This window comes from Mytilus galloprovincialis, chromosome 4 (genome assembly GCF_965363235.1).
Source record: "Mytilus galloprovincialis chromosome 4, xbMytGall1.hap1.1, whole genome shotgun sequence".
Classification (NCBI taxonomy): domain Eukaryota; kingdom Metazoa; phylum Mollusca; class Bivalvia; order Mytilida; family Mytilidae; genus Mytilus; species Mytilus galloprovincialis.
The window spans coordinates 100,453,556-100,472,406 of NC_134841.1; the positions used below are offsets into that span (position 1 = coordinate 100,453,556).

Genomic DNA, 18,851 nt, shown 5'->3' on the forward strand with positions numbered 1-18,851 from the left:
ACAATGGGAGATAACTCAAATTTGTTTCTGTATCTGAACACTTTAAAACTATTTTACATATAAAAATGTGGGTCTTTAATTTAAAGATCTGTTTTATTATAATGTGCTAAATTAAAAAAGATAATACAAAATTGGGATATCACTTTGTCAAGATATCAATTATTTTCCTTGTTGGAATGCTGTTTGTACGTGTTGTACAGTATGTTTCAGTTACAGAATGTTTATTTTAGATTTTGTAATGATGGTAATATACATACATGGTAAAGGTTTATCATAATAGGTTTGAAAATAGGGGTACATATAACCGGGGTGATAGCCATAAGGGCCAGGAGTACCAGATTGGAATGTATCAGCTCTTTCATTGTGTCTGGCATTGTTCTGATATTGATGTCGGTTGTCTCTATATGTATCTCTATGTGTTGGTCTATAACCATTTCTAGAACCTGAATCAACCTTTCTTGTTACCTGCCTGAGGTCTAATTTTAAACACTTGCCAACAGATGATTTAATATTGGCAGCAAAAATTTTTAAACCTTCATTTGACAAATGGATTCCATCTTGTGAGAAAAATTTCCTGATTGGGTCCCCCCGAATACAAAAACCTTGATTCTCACATATTGACACTAAATGAACATTCATAAAGGAATATTGAATAAGGATAATGTAGGTTTTTATCTTTTCATTTAGTGATATATCTTTAACTGTTAAAAAAGGTAGTGAAATAACAATTTTGGTGTTTGCATGTTTGTCTTTAATGTTATCAACTAAATCTTTGCATAATTTGACGCATGATTCTGGGTCTAGATTCATGAGATCCTTGGTGAAAGTGTGGATAAAGATACTATCAAACTGTTGTTCACATTCACTCAACTTATCCTTGGCTTCTTCAAAGGAATAAACATTAAACTTGCTGACTTCACATCCATTAAGTAAATAGTTTGTTCTTAAGTTTTTGATGTGTGAGTTTCCTACTACTGCTACTTGTTTCAGTGGCTTAATAGTAGCAGTTGTAGGTTTATAATTGTCCGAGTTTATAGATATTGTGTCTTCATCCAATAATAGCGGCTGAAATCTATTCTGTGTATCAATTAGATATGTGTTCTCCTGTGTATGTTGCCTGGTGTTATTTTCTAATCGTCTTGATGGTTGTCTAGGGCTGTTATTCTTGTGAGATACATGATTGTTATTTTCGTCGTTCCTTTTGATCTCATTTGATTTTGCACATATAAGCATGGCTTCACATGTAGTTTTTAATGTTTCCGTCATTTCTGTAGTTTTTTCACTGATCTTACCTAGGGCATCAGTTAGGTCGTCTTGCGTCTGAGTTATGAAGTCTATTTTCTGTGTCAACGTGCACAGATTTTTTTCATTTTCTAATTTAGTTTTGAGTGTTGCATTCTCCTTGCTCAGGTTTAGAACTTTCTGGTCTATATTCTGGTGTTGGATTTTAATTAGGTTTTCAATTTTGCTATCGAAATATGGTCTATCAGTTTCACATTTGCTGTCAATTTCATCTAGTTGTTTAGATAGCTCATTTATTTGTTTACCTCTTGCAAATTTAAAGTCTTCTATCTGTGACTGAAGCAAACTGATTTGGTCATCTTTGCAGGATTCATGTGTGTTGGTAATGGCTTGAACGACACTCTGCTCTATTCTAGATACTATTTCAAGGGTATCATCTTTATTCGTGCACTTGGTGCAATTCTCTGTATTTACATTTTGTATATTATTAGATTTGATGGGTTCCCATTTATCTTTAAATTGTTGTGGTACTTTTGAGCAACTTTCACATGTGTATTTTCTTGAGGATGTTGTCAATATAACAATATAAGTGGACCTCCTACTGCACCCATTACCTGGATCCATTCGTAGATTTGATCCATTGTAAAGTGAAATTAATTTATGAAAGAGGGACGAAAGATACCAAAGGGACAGTCAAACTCATAAATCGAAAATAAACTGACAATTCCATGGCCAAAAAAGAAAAAGACAAACAGACAACAATAGCACACACAACATAGAAAACTGAAGAATAAGCAACACGAAACCCATCAAAAAACTAGGGGTTATCTCAGGTGCTCTGGAACATGACCTGCATGTACGTGTCGCCACTGAAGACCACAACCATATAACAAATGGTCAATATAAATTATCCGTGTTATTTGCTCTATGAGATATTTGCATGCTCTTTATTTTTTAATATTGATGCAATTTATGATCATTTATACTTATCATTTCTTACTCGGACTAAGCAGAGAAGCATCTATATATAGATGAGTTGGAAGTTAAAAAAATCAAACATTTTTCTGTGATGATCTGGAAAAACAAGCACTAGTCACATACATCATACATTGTTGTACCTCTCTCCCAACGGTGGTATAATACTTCTTTTGAAATATATCTGACACTCGAATATGAGATTTCCTAGAATCTTAATAACAGGTGCTTGTTTTTGTATATTGTGTCAAATAAAAAATATGAGACATTTTATTGACTCAGTCTTTTAATACCTAATCAGTAATATTAAACACTGATGGCAGTATATTTTCATTATAAATATTTGCAGTTGCGGATCCTAGGCCTAAGGGGGAGTCCGGGGGTTGGAATCCCCCTTTTATTTGAGAAATCAAAGTTTTTGAAAGGCGACGTGAGGTTTGAAACAACCCTTTTAATCTGGGCTACGTTGGAACCCCCCAAAATGGCTGGATCCACCCATAGCTCATAAACTTTACTAAATGGGAAAACAATATACAATGTTTAAAAACTCCGTGTAAAGATAAAAATCGTAAGGTCCGAGATATACCGGGACGAATTCACCCATCATAATTTACCTGCGTAAACAGTTAGGACTAGGTCAAGGGCGCTACTGAAACTGAAAGTGCTAATATTTGAACTTCGAAAATGGGGAAGTTAGCAAAGACTTGCTTTGAAAATCAATTATGGCCTGTACATTAATGCTATGGTAACATTATTTATTTCTGAAAGCTGTTTGTCATAATTTGCTGAATAGTTCCGCACAATAACATGTGGCCCGTCTCAGCGTACGTTTAGTTTTTTTGCAATCAACACTGTCACTGAGCGGTAAAATACAAACGAAAAAACTGCCGAAATGTGCAATTTCTCTCTGTTATCAAATGACCATTGTATGAGTGCGTCCGATCCTTCGTCCCATCTTGTCAAATCTCTTTCCAATTTATGTTTCAACTCAACTCCTAGCAAATATATTGTGTTTCTTTCAAATATTAAGGTATTTTATGGCTGAAATCTCTTTCCAGGAGCTAAATATCTCTTAAACGCCTCATATTTCGAGGATAAACTAATTTTTGCATTGATACAGCAGCCATCTTGTATGCTTTAATCATATGATTAAAATTTAATACACCTCAAAGAGGTGGATTAAGTTTAACGACAGTTTAAGCCTTTTTAACGCAGCGTTAAAATTAACGACAAGTTGAACAACACACTAATCATATGATTAATTTTAATCGAATGATTAAGAAATTTTAACGACGCGTTAGCTCTAACGACAAGTTGAACAACAGACCCCAGGAAAATAAATTCACCAACAGACTTCTACCGGACGTTTAACGGATAAAACGGATGTTGAACGGATGAGAAACTGACTTCTACCGGACGTATAATGGATAAAACGGATGATGAACGGATCTGAAACGGATAAATGCCAATTGAAAATTTCGCATCAGAAATGGCAATTATTGGTATGTCAGATTTCTTAAGGTTCATGAATTCTTATTATTCATAATCGATCTTAGAGTATATGCACGTCAACACAATCAAGCAGTTCTTATTCAGTCCAAACACTGCCCTTTGGCAGAATTTTAAAGAACAAACCAAAACCAGTTACACAGAAACATTTTGAATATTTATGCGATTTACATGCATTATTATTGTCGCCTTTGATTTTTCCGTATATAATGTTCATCTGTTTTATCCGGTACGCTTCCGTTTTATGCGGTACTCGTGAGTTGGATGTACGCTCGACATCCGTTCTGTCCGGTACGTGTTCGTTTCTCGTACGTTGCATATCCGGTGTGTGTCCGTTATGCATCCGTTACACGTCCGTTTTATTTGGTCAGTACATCAACGGACTCCCAACGGATAACAATTTTGTCAACGGACAACTTTTATTTTCATCCGTTAGACGTCCGATCGTGCTATCCGCTAAGGTGTGACCGAGGCTTAACATTTGATGATATTCAAGTTTATGATCAACTAAAACTTGTAACTTTATAAGTTTGTAAGATGCATGGATGGATATCTATACTATTAAACGAGAAGACCTCATTTTGTGTGTCGCTTCTCTTCTTTCCACAATAAATTAAACATCATGCCTTTGTGTCCTATATGTACAGTGTATAGTCGCATTTGTCATCCATTTATATGATTATTCAGATTAAGTTATTTTGGGAAAAAAACGAGAAAAAAGGCATCCGGATATTGTTTCCGTCATTGGGCGAAATTTAAAGTCATATTAGACTTCCGGTTTGCATTTTTCTGTATTCTTTGAACATAATATACTACGAATAAAGTGTATTTTCTATCTGTTATCATTTTCAAGTTTACTATCCACGGCGGTCACATAGTTTATTAAATAGAGAGAGTCTGTATAATATATCAATGACCGCCGTGGATCGATTAGTAAACTGAGAATTGAAAGTAAAAAGCAAATACTTTATTTATAGTAATGAATGTTCATAATTTACAGATAAGCGCTAAAATTATTTATGTGTTATTAAAATTAATAAAAAAAGTTTAAAAAAATGGAATTTTTGAAAAATAAAGACCTATGACTTTTGATACCTTTTCTGAAATTCTCCATTCTTTAAATCTTTTACAAAAATTCATTGATAAAAAAAAAAAAAGAAGATGTGGTATAATTGCCAACGAGACAACTCTCCACAAGAGACCAACATGACACAGAAATTAACAACAATAGGTCACTGTACGGCCTTCAACAATGAGCAAAGCCTATACCGCATAGTCAGCTATAAAAGGCCCCGAAATGCAATGTAAAACAATTCAAACGAGAAAAAATAACTGCCTTATATTTATGTACAAAAAATGAACGAAAAACAAATATGTAACACATAAACAAACGACAACCACAGAATTACAGGCTCCTGACTTGAATGTTCATAATATACTGAATGTATGTTCATATTGAAATTAATAGAAAACAAATAAATGGGAATTTTGGAAATAAAGGAGGGATAAAAAAAATCCTATCCCTTATTACCTATGAATTTTTATACTTTTACTGAAATTCTCCAGTCATTAAATCTTTTACAAATTCTTCCTACAACACTTTGCATAATTTCAACAACGCTTTGAATGCCCGCGATTTCGCGGGTGTGTTCTAGTAACTAGTTGAACTATGCATCAAGGAATATGTCGACGGAAAAGAAGAACGGTTGATTCCCACGGAAATGCCAAGTGCTGTTGAAAACCAAATCCACTAAAAGTAGACATGAATTAAGTTCAAGGAACACTAATGCTATGTCGCAGATTTTTTTCTAAATTTGGCATACAACCTTGTCTCGTTCAACTACAAGTGAAAATCGAAAAAAATAATGCATTTATATCTCTTATTATCTAAAATATTGCAGATTAAGTTATTTTAATATGGGTGAATATTTGTATAGAAAGCACATAAAATCGGCGAAAACCATTCTAAAATTTGTCTTAAAATCGTAAAATCTCTAATTCTACTCCAATGATTTTTCTTAAAAAACTATATGTTGTAGGGATATAAATTTCTATAAATAAACTTGTTGGTGGTGAAAATGTCAAAAATCAACGTTTTACGGTGATTTGTAAATGAGATTATTTCGACGTTTTCTTGGATTTTTTTTCACAAAGAACATCATTTTGAATGATGTATACCGTAAAAACGAAGTCGGTAACATATGTTATATTGCATCGTTATAAGGGAAATTTTTGAATGAAAAATCTATGGAGAAAATATATGAAATTTGATAATTCTAAGACAAATTTAAGAAGATCTTTCGTCGATTTTATGTGCTTTCTATACAAATGTTCACCCATTTTGTAAGAATTTAATCAGTAATATTTCAAATGATAAATGAGATAAATGCATTATTTTTTCGATTTGCAGTTGAAATACATCGAGCCAGAGTTGCATACCAAATGTTTCTGTAATCTGTGACATTGCTGATTTACTGTTCCTTGACATTAAGCATCATGCCAGTTTCAAGGGACTTTTTTATATATATATTTGTGACATATTGATTAAATCACATTTGTCACATTATCCGTTTCTTATAGAGCAAGAAATCTACCGTAGTCATTTCAAGAAATATAACCGATTATCAGTGTCTTTCAGTTACTTGAGAAATGTTCGCTTAAAGGATAAAGAAGTCAATTGTTTTAAACCATACCTCCAGTCTATAGTGTATAATACACGTTGTTTGTGTTATCTACCTTTTTTCATCGATTTAATTCATTGATAGACACAAATTGGCGAGGCAGTTGCCCCATTGCCTCAAAGGAATCTATACCTCGGAATGTTATTCATCGATAGACCATGAAATAATATGATTTTATCCATCTAATTTGTCAATAAACCCTCAACTTTCCGGTATTACTTTCTGTTAAATAATTGATTGTACCATCACTTCTTGGAGCACTCAATGGTAGAACCTTGTATAAACCAAGTTCACTACCTCGGTATTATTTACTGTTAAATAGTTGATTATACCATCACTTCTTGGAGCACTCAATGGTAGTGCCTTGTATAAACCTCAATTCCGCTACCTCGGTATTACTTACTGTTAAATAATTGATTATACCATCACTCCCCGGAACACTCAATGGTAGAATCTTGTATTAACCTCAATTTCACTACCTCGGTATTACTTACTGTTAAATAATTGATTATATCATCACTCCCCGGATCACTTGATGGTAGAATCTTGTATAAATCTGTTGTTCCTGGACCCTTTAGAAGTTCTGTTCCATATGCGAATGGATTCCGTTTAAGATCAGTGAACTTGAAAGCAAATATCTGCGCAACAACACTCGAATCATTATAAACGTTTCCAGTAATTCCCCATCCTTCAACTGCAGAAAATGGTGCACCTGGAAAATTAAAAAAAATGGTACAAATATAAGGAGAAAAACAATTTAGTACGTGAATTTATATATAATCGTTCGCTTTTTTTAATGCCATACTATGATTTTGAAGAAAAACAACAATGAGATTGTTCCTTCTCTTTTGCGACACCAGTTGTCTGATGGTTTAAAAAGTTGAGTCGAACACGACTTCGTATATTTCAATATGGTGATGTAGTCATACAGTATGTGACTTTGACCTTGTACACGAACATTTCAATGTGACTGTGACCTTGAATACGAACATTTCAATGTGACTGTAACCATGCAGGCGAACATTTCAATGGAATGTGACCTTGAACACTGTTCTGGAACTCATTCATTATTTATTCTTCATGTGATCATCATTGTATATTGTTAACGTTTCATTGCGTACATCGCTTTATGTGCGCCAGTTTTAGGAGTTTTATAAAGGACAGTGTAGGAATCCGCGTTACTTTCCCCTCTCTTCTAATGACGAAAACTGCTCAGCAGGCCGTGTGCACAACTGCAAAGAACATTCAGCGGACACGTTGTCCAAAGGAACAATTCGTGGCTAACCACAGCGTGAGTTACTTTCAAAACATTACAAATTATGTATTTACATCAGCGACGAACTGTTTTAATATATTTTCATATGTTATAAAGAAACTATGAACATTTAACTGTTCAAACTGTACGTATCTGCGATAACACAATTTAATTCAAGACAGAACCTAGTCCAAATAATTATGACGTCTTGAAAGGCTATTATATTTTTTTTCTTTGACGCCTTACTTCGACGTCATAACGCCAAACTCATATTTTCAGTTGGACTTTAAGAGGGAATTTACTGCTTTAAATTTATTAAAACGTTTAGCGGATTTCTCCTCAAGATGCTTCATTTTAGGAGTATAAAATATATTTTTGAACCAAACTCGGTACATTTTGACGACCTGATTTTCCGGATAATGTAAAACAAAAGTTCCGGAAATTCGGGTCTGTCAAATTTTACCCAGTTTGGTGTAAAAATTATTTTATAATCTCCAAAAAAGAAATCAGATAAACGTTTTAAAAAATGCAGTCGACATGTTCCCGCCTCGGATGGAATTGTTACTTATATTATTATTTCTGTAAGGATTAATTAGAAATATTTTGCACAAACAAACACATAAAAGGTAAGAATTTTTATATATGCAATTTGTTTTAGCTTTCAATGAAAATTTGATGGCTAAATTTGGTCTCAAAGTTGAGAGCAAAATATGCTCTCAAAGTCCAACCGAAAATGGCGGCTTCAGCATTATAACGTCGAAGTAAGGCGTCAAAGAAAAAAAATATAACAGCCTTTCAAGACGTCATAATTATTTGGACTATTGTCGAAGAAAGGCGTCAAAGAAAAAAAATATAATAGCCTTTTAAGACGTCATAATTATTTGGACTATTGTCGAAGTAAGGCGTCAAAGAAAAAAAATATAATAGCCTTTCAAGACGTCATAATTATTTGGACTAGACAGAACCCGACGTGCGCAAGAATATTCATCTATTTATAATTATAAAGAACTTTAACAGCTTTATATATCTACGAACTGTTTATCCGTATTTTTAATGGACTTTGATTATCATTGAACACATTGTAAAATTGTATTTATATTTGTATTTTTAGTTTTTCACCATTTGGATTGGTAGTGAAATAAAAGTCAGCTCCTGATTGTTTTATCTTTAATTAAACCCAGTAGTCTTGGTTACACTCCCTGCATGGTCCGGCCAGTACAAACACGAACATTTCAATGTGACTGTGACTTTGAACACGAACATTTCAATGTAAATGTGACCTTGCATACGAACATTTCAATGTGACTGTGATCTTGAACATGAACATTTCAATATCACTGTGACCTTAGCTAGAACATTTCAATATGACTGTGACCTTGCACACGAACATTTCAATGTGACTGTGACCTTGCACACGAACATTTCAATGCGACTGTGACCTTGAACACGACCATTTCTTCAATGTGACTGTGACCTTGTACACATTTCAACCTATATGTTTGATACTATAGCTGGTGGTAAATTAAAATAACGTCAGTCATAAAAGTATCAATAATATCCACCACTAGAATAGACGGATAGAAAGCCAGGGTTATTGCTATAAAACCAAGAATTAACAGGTTTGTCTAATTACCCACCACTAGAATAGACGGATATAAAGCCAGAGTAATTGTTATAAAACCAAGAATAAACAGGTTTGTCTAATTACCCACCACTAGAATAGACGGATAGAAAGCCAGAGTAATTGCTATAAAACCAAGAATTAACAGGTTTGTCTAATTACCCACCACTAGAATAGACGGATAGAAAGCCAGAGTAATTGCTATAAAACCAAGAATAAACAGGTTTGTCTAATTACCCACCACTAGAATAGACGGATATTGCTATAAAACCAAGAATTAATAGGTTTGTCTAATTACCCACCACTAGAAAAGACGGATAGAAAGCCAGAGTAATTGCTATAAAACCAAGAATTAACAGGTTTGTCTAATTACCGTTTGCATTGCTGGTACCTGTATCCTTCTTTGGCGACCAAAACCTTATTTGTCTGTTATCATAAGCAAACATTATTCCTCCAAATGGCTGATCTGATGTCAATACCGATGCTGATCCTGAAAAACATTTGTTGGTTTTTTTGTTTTTTACTGCTTGAAAATTGCATAAACTGAAAAGATGTGTTAAACTGTACTCTTATATAATCTTAAAGTTCTTTTAGACATATCGTTGGCTTTGACTTTTGTTTTGGTCAGTGTGCAATTTAACTTCGTCTAATTACAAACATAACTATCATATAATGCATTAATATTCATTTGTTTGTTTTATTCATAAAAAGTTTTTGATGAATGTAAAATAATAAAAACATACGGGTTAAATGTTGTATCTTAATCAATGACTCTCGTCAAATACCTATGTAGCAATACTAACATGCATCCAATTGAAAGATCTTTGACGCTGACAAGAACCGAAATATATACAAAAAAAAACTACAAGCACAAGCCACTACACGGAGTGCAAAACCTGATCGAAGATATTCCTCTTCCTATTGGGATGGGAAAAAAACAGGAATTGATATACAACCCGGGTAAACTTATCAATCTTTTAAATAAATGTTTTCTAAAAAGGTCTCCAAATCCACACTGTTCTTTAAATATTGTTTCATTGGTATAAACATTGATTTTGGTATATCTGAAATTGCACAAAGTCATGTGTACTCTGATGGTTATTGTCTTTACAGTAAATCCATCTGATGTTGAATATGTACTGACTGATATTTTAGTCTTAGATACACGGTTTTGACTAGTTGCTATTGTCTTTGAACTAGCTGTTAAAGACTGTAAGTACTCTTAATTCTGTACTGTGTGTCTTTTTATGGTGTATCCTGCAACGTCCTGTCTATAATTTATTAGATATATTTTTGTTTTTTATCGATTTGATGAGTTAAGCCCTTTTCAAATGAATTTTATTGTTTGTTCATATTTTGTTCTGTAACACCACTGTCCCTGGTAGCCTACAAACATTTTTAACCTCGCCACATTGTATGTGTATCTGTTCAAAGTCAGGAGCCATTTCAGTGATTGTCGTTAGTTCATGTCTGTCACATTTGTTTTTCGTAACTTTCCTCTTTAGATATTTCAGGTAAACCATGATACCTGTTCATTTGAAAAGTTACAATACTAAATCATCGAAAATTATAAAAATCAGTATTCCTGTTCAAAATTCTGGTCGGACAAATTACCCCTCCTAAATGAGTAAAATGCTACAAAAAATAGTACCATCTGCATGAGTGATGTATCCATTTTGTAACTGCACATGCACAATAAGTAAGTCGATTTTACTTAGAGTATGAGGCACCGTTCCAAATGTATTCATATCTGAAATGTAGATAATTATGTGTAAGATGAAACTATATGGCTCATAATGATTTTACGTATTTTGTCCTTGGGTTTATACTTTCAAATAAAATTGAGAATGGAAATTGGGAATATGTCAAAGAGACAACATCCCGACAAAAAGAGCAGATAACAGTCGAAGGCCACCAATTGGTCTTTAACGTAGCTAGAATAACCAGCACCCTGAGGTGGACCTCAGCTGGCCCCTCAATAAAAACGTGTTCCAGTTCAGTTTAATTGTACGGGATACTAAACTTCAAACGAACAAACTTTTTTTTTTAAAACATACAAGACTAAAAAAGTCAAAAGGTTCCTAAGCTAGGACAGGCGCAAAAAATGCGGCAGGATGTCACCAACTGGTTTTAGAATAAATGTGTCAAACAATGAATTAATGTTGTATGGAGGTAATAATGCATTCATTCCAAATGCAATACGTTGTTTTAATGATATCAGATAAGCCTCCAAAATTCCAGGATCACAGACGTCATCAAATCGGTTACATTGATTTTGAAAGTACTTGTAAAGAAAAACGAAAATAATGTTAGCATCCATAATTTGCTGCAGGGGCAAAACAATTCTAGGTCAATTAAAATATTCATTTTTTTATCCTCATTCAAATTCGTATATGGCAGTAATTTGGCACCAAAAAAAGAAGGCTATTGGGATTGCAGAATTTGAAAAACAATGTTAAACGTCACCAGTTTCTGGGCAGAAAGCAGATAAACAGGGTAATATCAAAAAAGGTTAATCGGAATGTATATCAAATGCCATATTCCTGACTTGTTACATGCACTTTCTTATGACGTTATGTAGAAAATGTTGGATTAAACCTGGTTTTATAGCTAGCTAAACCTCTCACTTGTATATCCATAGTTCATTGACATATACCCACATTTCTTTTTTTAACAATACTTACCGTTGTTTATCACGATACGGGTTAAAAAAGAAGGTTTTCCAAATGTGCACATTTTCCAGGCACGAATACGAATATGACCAGTCTTGAATGTTCTTGGAAATTCCGGAGGTCCTAAATGGTCGGCACCGCCTACAGAAGAAACTCAATCATAAAACTTGTTTTCAATCAACTGATTATAACATAACTAGTATGATAAATACTCGCTATGCTAACGGTGTAATTCAGTGTATATTGAATACAAAGTTTAAATCGGGCGTAAATAAAGTTTACTTGAAACTGATAAAAGATGCCATGTAACTATTTTTAACATTACACATCGTCGACAAACATCCAAGTCAGGGATTGTATCTTTTAAGTGCACGGCTAACAAAGGAGTAGTCCAGTAAGACCCCTTTTTGGCCCCAAAATATAGCAGTTTTACAAAATTGTTAAAATGTAAACTTTTAGTTATTTATTGGACAGTAGAATGCTTCTGCTACATAAATATGGGTTGTTTTTGACAATAGAATGCACATATATCGGGTACTAGCACCATTAAGTCATGCTAAATTACTAAAATCTTCACAATTCTAGCATTTTAGTTAAATTTTAGACGGTTTTCGTGTAAAACGGAAGTGGCCGCATTCGTGTTCATCCTTAATATTGAAATGCAAGTTGTATTTTATGATAATACATAACATATATAAAGGTTGAGGATGAACACGGATGCGGCCATTTTCATTTTTGACAAAAACCATCTGAAAAGTGACATTTTTCGGCATATTTGGTCGATTTTTAACCGGATTTTTGTGACAAAAATGTCGGTTATTGATTTGGGGATGTACGGCGGGCGGCAATCAAATGTTGTCCGTGCATTAACTCATGAAACGTTCAATCAAAGCTTTTGAAATTTTAATATGTTGTTACTGACAACTAAATGAAGGTCAAGTTCAATAATGGCGATTTTGACTTTTACCGTTCAGGAGTTATGGTTCTTGAAAGATTGAAAAATGAAGTTTCCAGTTGTGTCCATGCATTTACGCATGAACTATTCTACTAAAGCTTCCCAAATTTTAATATGTTGTTACTGATGACAAAATGGAGGTCATGTTTAATAATGACGATTTTGACTTTTACCGTTCAGGAGTTATGGTTCTTGAAAGATTGAAAAATGGAGTTTCCAGTTGTGTCCGTGCATTTACGCATGAACTGTTCTACCAAAGCTTCCCAAATTTTAATATGTTGTTACTTATGACAAAATAGAGGTCAAGTTCGATAAAGACGATTTTGACATTTACCGTTCAGGAGTTATGGTTCTTGAAAGATTGAAAAATGGTGTTTCCAGTCGTGTCCATGCATTTTCTCATGAACCATTTAACCAAAGCTTTTGAAATTTTTATATGTTGTTACTGATGACAAAATGGAGGTCAAGTTTAATAATAACGATTTTGACTTTTACCGTTCAGGAGTTATGGTTCTTGAAAGATTGAAAAATGGAGTTTCCAGTCGTGTCCGTGCATTTACGCATGAACTGTTCTACCAAAGCTTCCCAAATTTTAATATGTTGTTACTGATGGCAAAATAGAGGTCAAGTTCAATAATGATGATTTTGACTTTTACCGTTCAGGAGTTATGGTTCTTGAAAGATTGTAAAATGGCGTTTCCATTCACGTTGTTGCATTTACTCATGAACCATTCAATCTAAGCTTTTCAAATTTTTATATGTTGATACTGATGACAAAATGGAGGTCAAATTTGATGTTGACAATTTTCACTTTCACCATTCATCAGTTATGGTTCTTGTGATATTGCCAGGACACAAATAAATATTAATAAATCCGGTTTGCTGTCGTTGTGACAGCCTCTTGTTCATATTTGAGCTTGAATCGGATCGTTTTTAATGACTAAATCAGATAAAAATCTTTCACATTAACTAATTGAATCAAATGAAATAGACACTTAAGTGTTTAAAAAGTGGTCAAAATCTTTCGTCAGATGAACCTGAAATTTGAGGCCAAAATCGGTCCTTACCGGACCTACTCCTTTTGGACTATAGTCCACACAATTCAAAAAAGGACAACCATCTTTGACAATAATTTGAAAAGTTGGGACCTAGTCCATGAGAATGGTTAAAAGGTCACTGAAATTAAAATATACCTAGATATACAACATAACCATGACATGTTCCACAATTGCTCGGACCAGGAGCAATTATTTTGACATTAGTCTCGTTGAACATGTACACGATCCCGCCATATTCATTGTTGTGACTTCCGGACTGTGCAGAATTCAAAGCATTGAAGTAAAAGTACGTATTATTAAATTCCACTCGTACTTGGACATCAACTTTCATTGGCAATTCATTCAAACCATGTGGTACTGTGAATTCAACTTCTTTTGCGTCTCCATTAGCTGTAACAGCTCTCCAGGAGCTAATGAATGGTGGGGCAATCCCTAAAACCATTCGAACTGAAAAAAAAAAAAAATTAATAAAAGTTACATGTCTAATATCGACAACTTCAAATGGACTTCGACACACACAAAAAAGATAACACTGACACAGAAAAAAATAACAGTTTAAGCCAATATCAACTGAACGGATGTTATTGAAAGCTTCGAAAATTAAAAAAAACAGGCAAATAAACGTGTCAAAATCCTGTTGCAAAAATGGTCAAACGTCCAATGCAACATTCTGCTCTACTAACTGTCCATTCCGTAGACACCGTCATGATCAACAATGTATCCATTATCCTAGTCAATATCATGTACCACTATACGTTCATCGTGTTTACCAACATATTCATCATTTTAGTCAAGGATATTCCACTATATGTTTATTTCATTTTCCTAGTCAATAACAGTTTCCACTATACGTTCATTATCCTAGTCAATATCATGTACCACTATACGTTTATTCTATTAGTCAATATCATGTTTCACTATACGTTCATTGTCCTAGTTAATATCATGTTCCACTATATGTTCATTATCCTAGTCAAAATCATGTTCCCTTATATGTTTACAATCCTAGTCAATATCATGTTCCTCTATACATTTATTATCCTAGTCAATATCATGTTCCTCTTTACATTTATCATCGTAGTCAATATCGTGTTCCTCTATTTATCCATTGTCCTAGTCAATATCATATTTCACTATATGCTCATTTTCCTAGTCAATATCAGGTTCCACTATATGTATATTATCCTGGTCAATGTCGTGTTCCGCTATATGTTGATAATCCGACGATATATGTTCATTTTCCTGGTTAATATCACATTTCACTATATGTTCATTTCCCTAGTCAATATATATTATCCTAAAATGTTCCACTTCATGTCAATATCATGTTCAACTTTATGTCTTTTTTCTAGTTTATATTATGTTCCAATATATGTTCTTTATGCTAATCAAATATCATTTCCACTATACAGTCATAGGACAAAAGTGAGTTCCCATTCGAAAAAATGTCCTATTATTTCAACTAAAATCAATATTTTTCAAAAAAATGTCACCAAGTAAATCTATGAGCGATTTTTATAAAATAGACACCATAAGATGCAGAAAGACTGAAGTTTTATTGTTTATTTGGCCATAATTTTGGTGAGGTTCGTTTTCGTTATCTAATGGGTTAAACACAAATTCAAATTTTTACGATTTTAATTTGGTTAGAATACATAGCTAACTTTTCAAGAAATATTTTTCTTTGTGTTCACCGCGTCAGAAATTGAAAATAAGAATGAACAATATCATGGCCAAATCAACAATAAAACTTCAGACATTTCTGCATCTTTTTGTATCTAATTTATAAAAGTCGCTCGCAGAGTTATTTAGTAATAATTTTTTGAAAAATATAGATTTTAGTTGAAATAATAGGACATTTTTTAGTAGGAACTCACTTTTGTCCAACGACATTTTTTCCACTCTTTGTACATTTTCCTAGTCAATACCATGTCCCACTATAGGTCTATTATTCGTGGAACTTTTTTGTCGGTTACTGGATAAGTTTTGAGAGCCCCCACCACCGATAACTGCCAATGTTAGTAACATGTATTGTTCTCAACTTTGAATATGTAGTTACTTATTTTCTCTGACGTCAATTGATAAGAGAATAAATGAAGACACTATCTTGCTTTCAGATAAAAATCAATGAATTGCCATTGAAAAAGTAAAATCACAAAAATACCAAACGCCTAGGAAAATTCAAAACGGAAAATACATAATCAAAAGCGGAGACAAATCAAACTAATGGATAACAACTGGCATATTCCTCACTTATTACAGGTAGTTCCTTATGTAGAAATTGGTGGATTAAACTGGATTTATAGCTAGCTAAACCTCTCACTTCATCTTCTTCTGTTTGTACTATCCTTCCATTAAGGAACACCAAGAATTTCTTGTAACACTTTAAACATATATACACTATATATACAGGCTACCTTGTATAACAGTCGCATCAAATGTTATTACATTGACAACAATGTGTTAACAAAACAAAAAGACATAATAGGAAAAATCTCAACATTGTATTTTTTTCTTAATAGCTATAGATTCAAACTAAATGTACCATAGTACAATATCACAATAACATGATGTATAAGTACAGAGTAACGACATAGGTAACAAAGAAACACAAAAAGGTATATAGACAAAATGAAAGACAAGAATACAAGAATTTACTATAGAACAATAACACAATCATGGGATGTATAAGTACAGAGTAACATCATAGGTAACAAAGAAACACAAAAAAGCAAATAGACAAAGCACATGAGCAAAAATGAAAAACAAACATACATAAATTTTCAATAGCACAATAATATAATGACGTGATGTATTGAGCTACTTCAAATGGATATCACCAAAAACAACACACTAAATAGTAAAGTAATTTGCATAAAGACAAATGAAATAATACTATAAAACCTTATTAAGATGATAAACAACGTCAGTGTCAAGAATCTATACTTTAAGATCATCATGTATTATTTGTGAAGTTGATAAGGATATTTATCAACAAGGTCTTGGTACCTTCCGATGAATTTTTTTTAGAAAAAGGACGAGACGTTCTTTTGCCTACCCCTGAATTTAAAATGTTAAATTAAATAATAAGGCTTCTTTAATCTTCTTGTTTTTGACAAGTGTCTGAAGGAATTCCTCTCATATGAAAATAGAAAGAGGTCGGCAAGCAGAGGCGCACAGTTCATTCCCTTAGGAATGCCGACAATTTGTTGAAAAAGTCTACCTTCAAATTCAACAAATATGTTGACAATAAGACACTCCGGCATACTGATCTAATAATTCAAACCAATTAGCATAATATAATATAATATGCATTTCAAAAAATAAAATGCCTTTTTGGGAAAAGGAAAAATATTTTTTTCAATGTCCTGTTTACATCTTCGGCCTCTCTTTAAACTATAAAAACATATATTCTCTTTTTCGTATTCTTTTTTCTGCTTTTTTAGCTATGAAAGATTCTTGGTTCTTATAGATAATATGATTTACTTCTCTGAATAAGAGACAACTGTCAAAGGTTAAGGTCAATCAACAAAGTGCATGACCTCGTCTGACGTACAACAACGTTAATAAATAAAAAACCAAATAAAAACAGTTATTATGAATCGATGATTTCCAGGTTGTTAATTCAAAAACTTTATAATATTGATCATGCTATTCATTTTGGTTTCAGTTTAATAATTATAACAATTGTTATTTGCTTAAAAGTTTTAAGTCTATTATATCATACTGAACGGAATCTATTATCTGATTCTACTCTATAAACAAAAGGTACAGCCTTATTTAACTTGTGTAGATTGGCTAATTGATGGTTGCCTTACGCCGCCTTAGAACAAACTATATCGCAGCCATAACTATTTGTATATGCTAAAAAAAAAGTTGTGTTTAAAAAATCAGACAAAGTATTTCATTATAATAAAGCTAGACAAATGTAATTTTCAACTAATAATAAATGATAAAAAAAAAAATAGATTAAAGACTCTGTAACGAAAATCAGTCATAGTTTATTTACTTTATAGATCTTTATATATTCCCATGATTCCTTGTACATTGAAGGATTTGTGCAAGTGTAAATGTGTCATTGTGTTATTGTGGTTAGCTGCAGATTAACAAGGTGATATTAATATTGGTGGACGTTGTATTAAAATAGAAGTTGTATATATGTGATTTTGTGTTCATATGTTTTGTGTGATACGTACTTGATGCATGTTGCAAAGTAATCTGTTGGTGACATTGTGTAATAAAGGGCCGTATGCATGTTGCATAGTAATATGTTAGTGACATTGTGAATAAATCGGTCTGATACATGTTGCATAGTGATTGCATAGTGACATTGTGTATATATATTCTGTTATGATACAGTGTTTATGCATTGTGAATGAGGTACTTCACCTTGTAATTTGATTTATGTGCATTGTGCTGTGTATATAGTTTTTGTTGTGAATCAATTTTAGGATGTGTTAATTGTTTTGAATAGGACAACTGGTTGTGGTGCAAAATTGAGTTGAACACTTAGATTCAGATACGGATCCATTGATCACCCGGTTACACGTTACAACTCAAATGGCTGGTTTGTGCAGAATGTATCTTACACAATGGGGAATGATCTATACTGAAAATTGAAATACTAGTAGATGAAATATGATATGTAAAGATACTCAAACAATTCCTTAATAGCTGAAGTACAACTTCAAAATATGTCCAATTATCCTGTATTTTAAAAGTGTCAGGGATCTAGGTTGAAAAATGTAGGAGCTGATTAAACAAAATGTGTTCTCTCTTATAAATTTGCTGGTGAAAAAAAGAGAACAAAATTACCAGAGTATTTATAAAAAATAGAAGGTGCACAACTCCAATCAATTTGCATTTCAGGGGTCTGTGTTGAA

General features: G+C 32.9%; 1 protein-coding gene across 2 annotated transcripts in view; it reads right to left on the bottom strand.

The window, feature by feature from the left end:
• The window catches only part of LOC143073608 (E-selectin-like), a 55,804-nt gene that overhangs the window by 22,133 nt on the left and 14,820 nt on the right, over window positions 1-18,851 (bottom strand). The window contains exons 2-6 of one of the 2 annotated variants that reach the window (XM_076249277.1): window positions 14,104-14,415; window positions 11,968-12,096; window positions 10,935-11,033; window positions 9,657-9,773; window positions 6,902-7,119 (exon numbers count right to left, since the gene is read on the bottom strand). In XM_076249277.1, the coding sequence (XP_076105392.1) occupies window positions 6,902-7,119; window positions 9,657-9,773; window positions 10,935-11,033; window positions 11,968-12,096; window positions 14,104-14,415 (875 nt within the window). The remainder of the gene's footprint in view (window positions 1-6,901; window positions 7,120-9,656; window positions 9,774-10,934; window positions 11,034-11,967; window positions 12,097-14,103; window positions 14,416-18,851) is intronic. The other variant, XM_076249278.1, reaches the window with a different exon arrangement.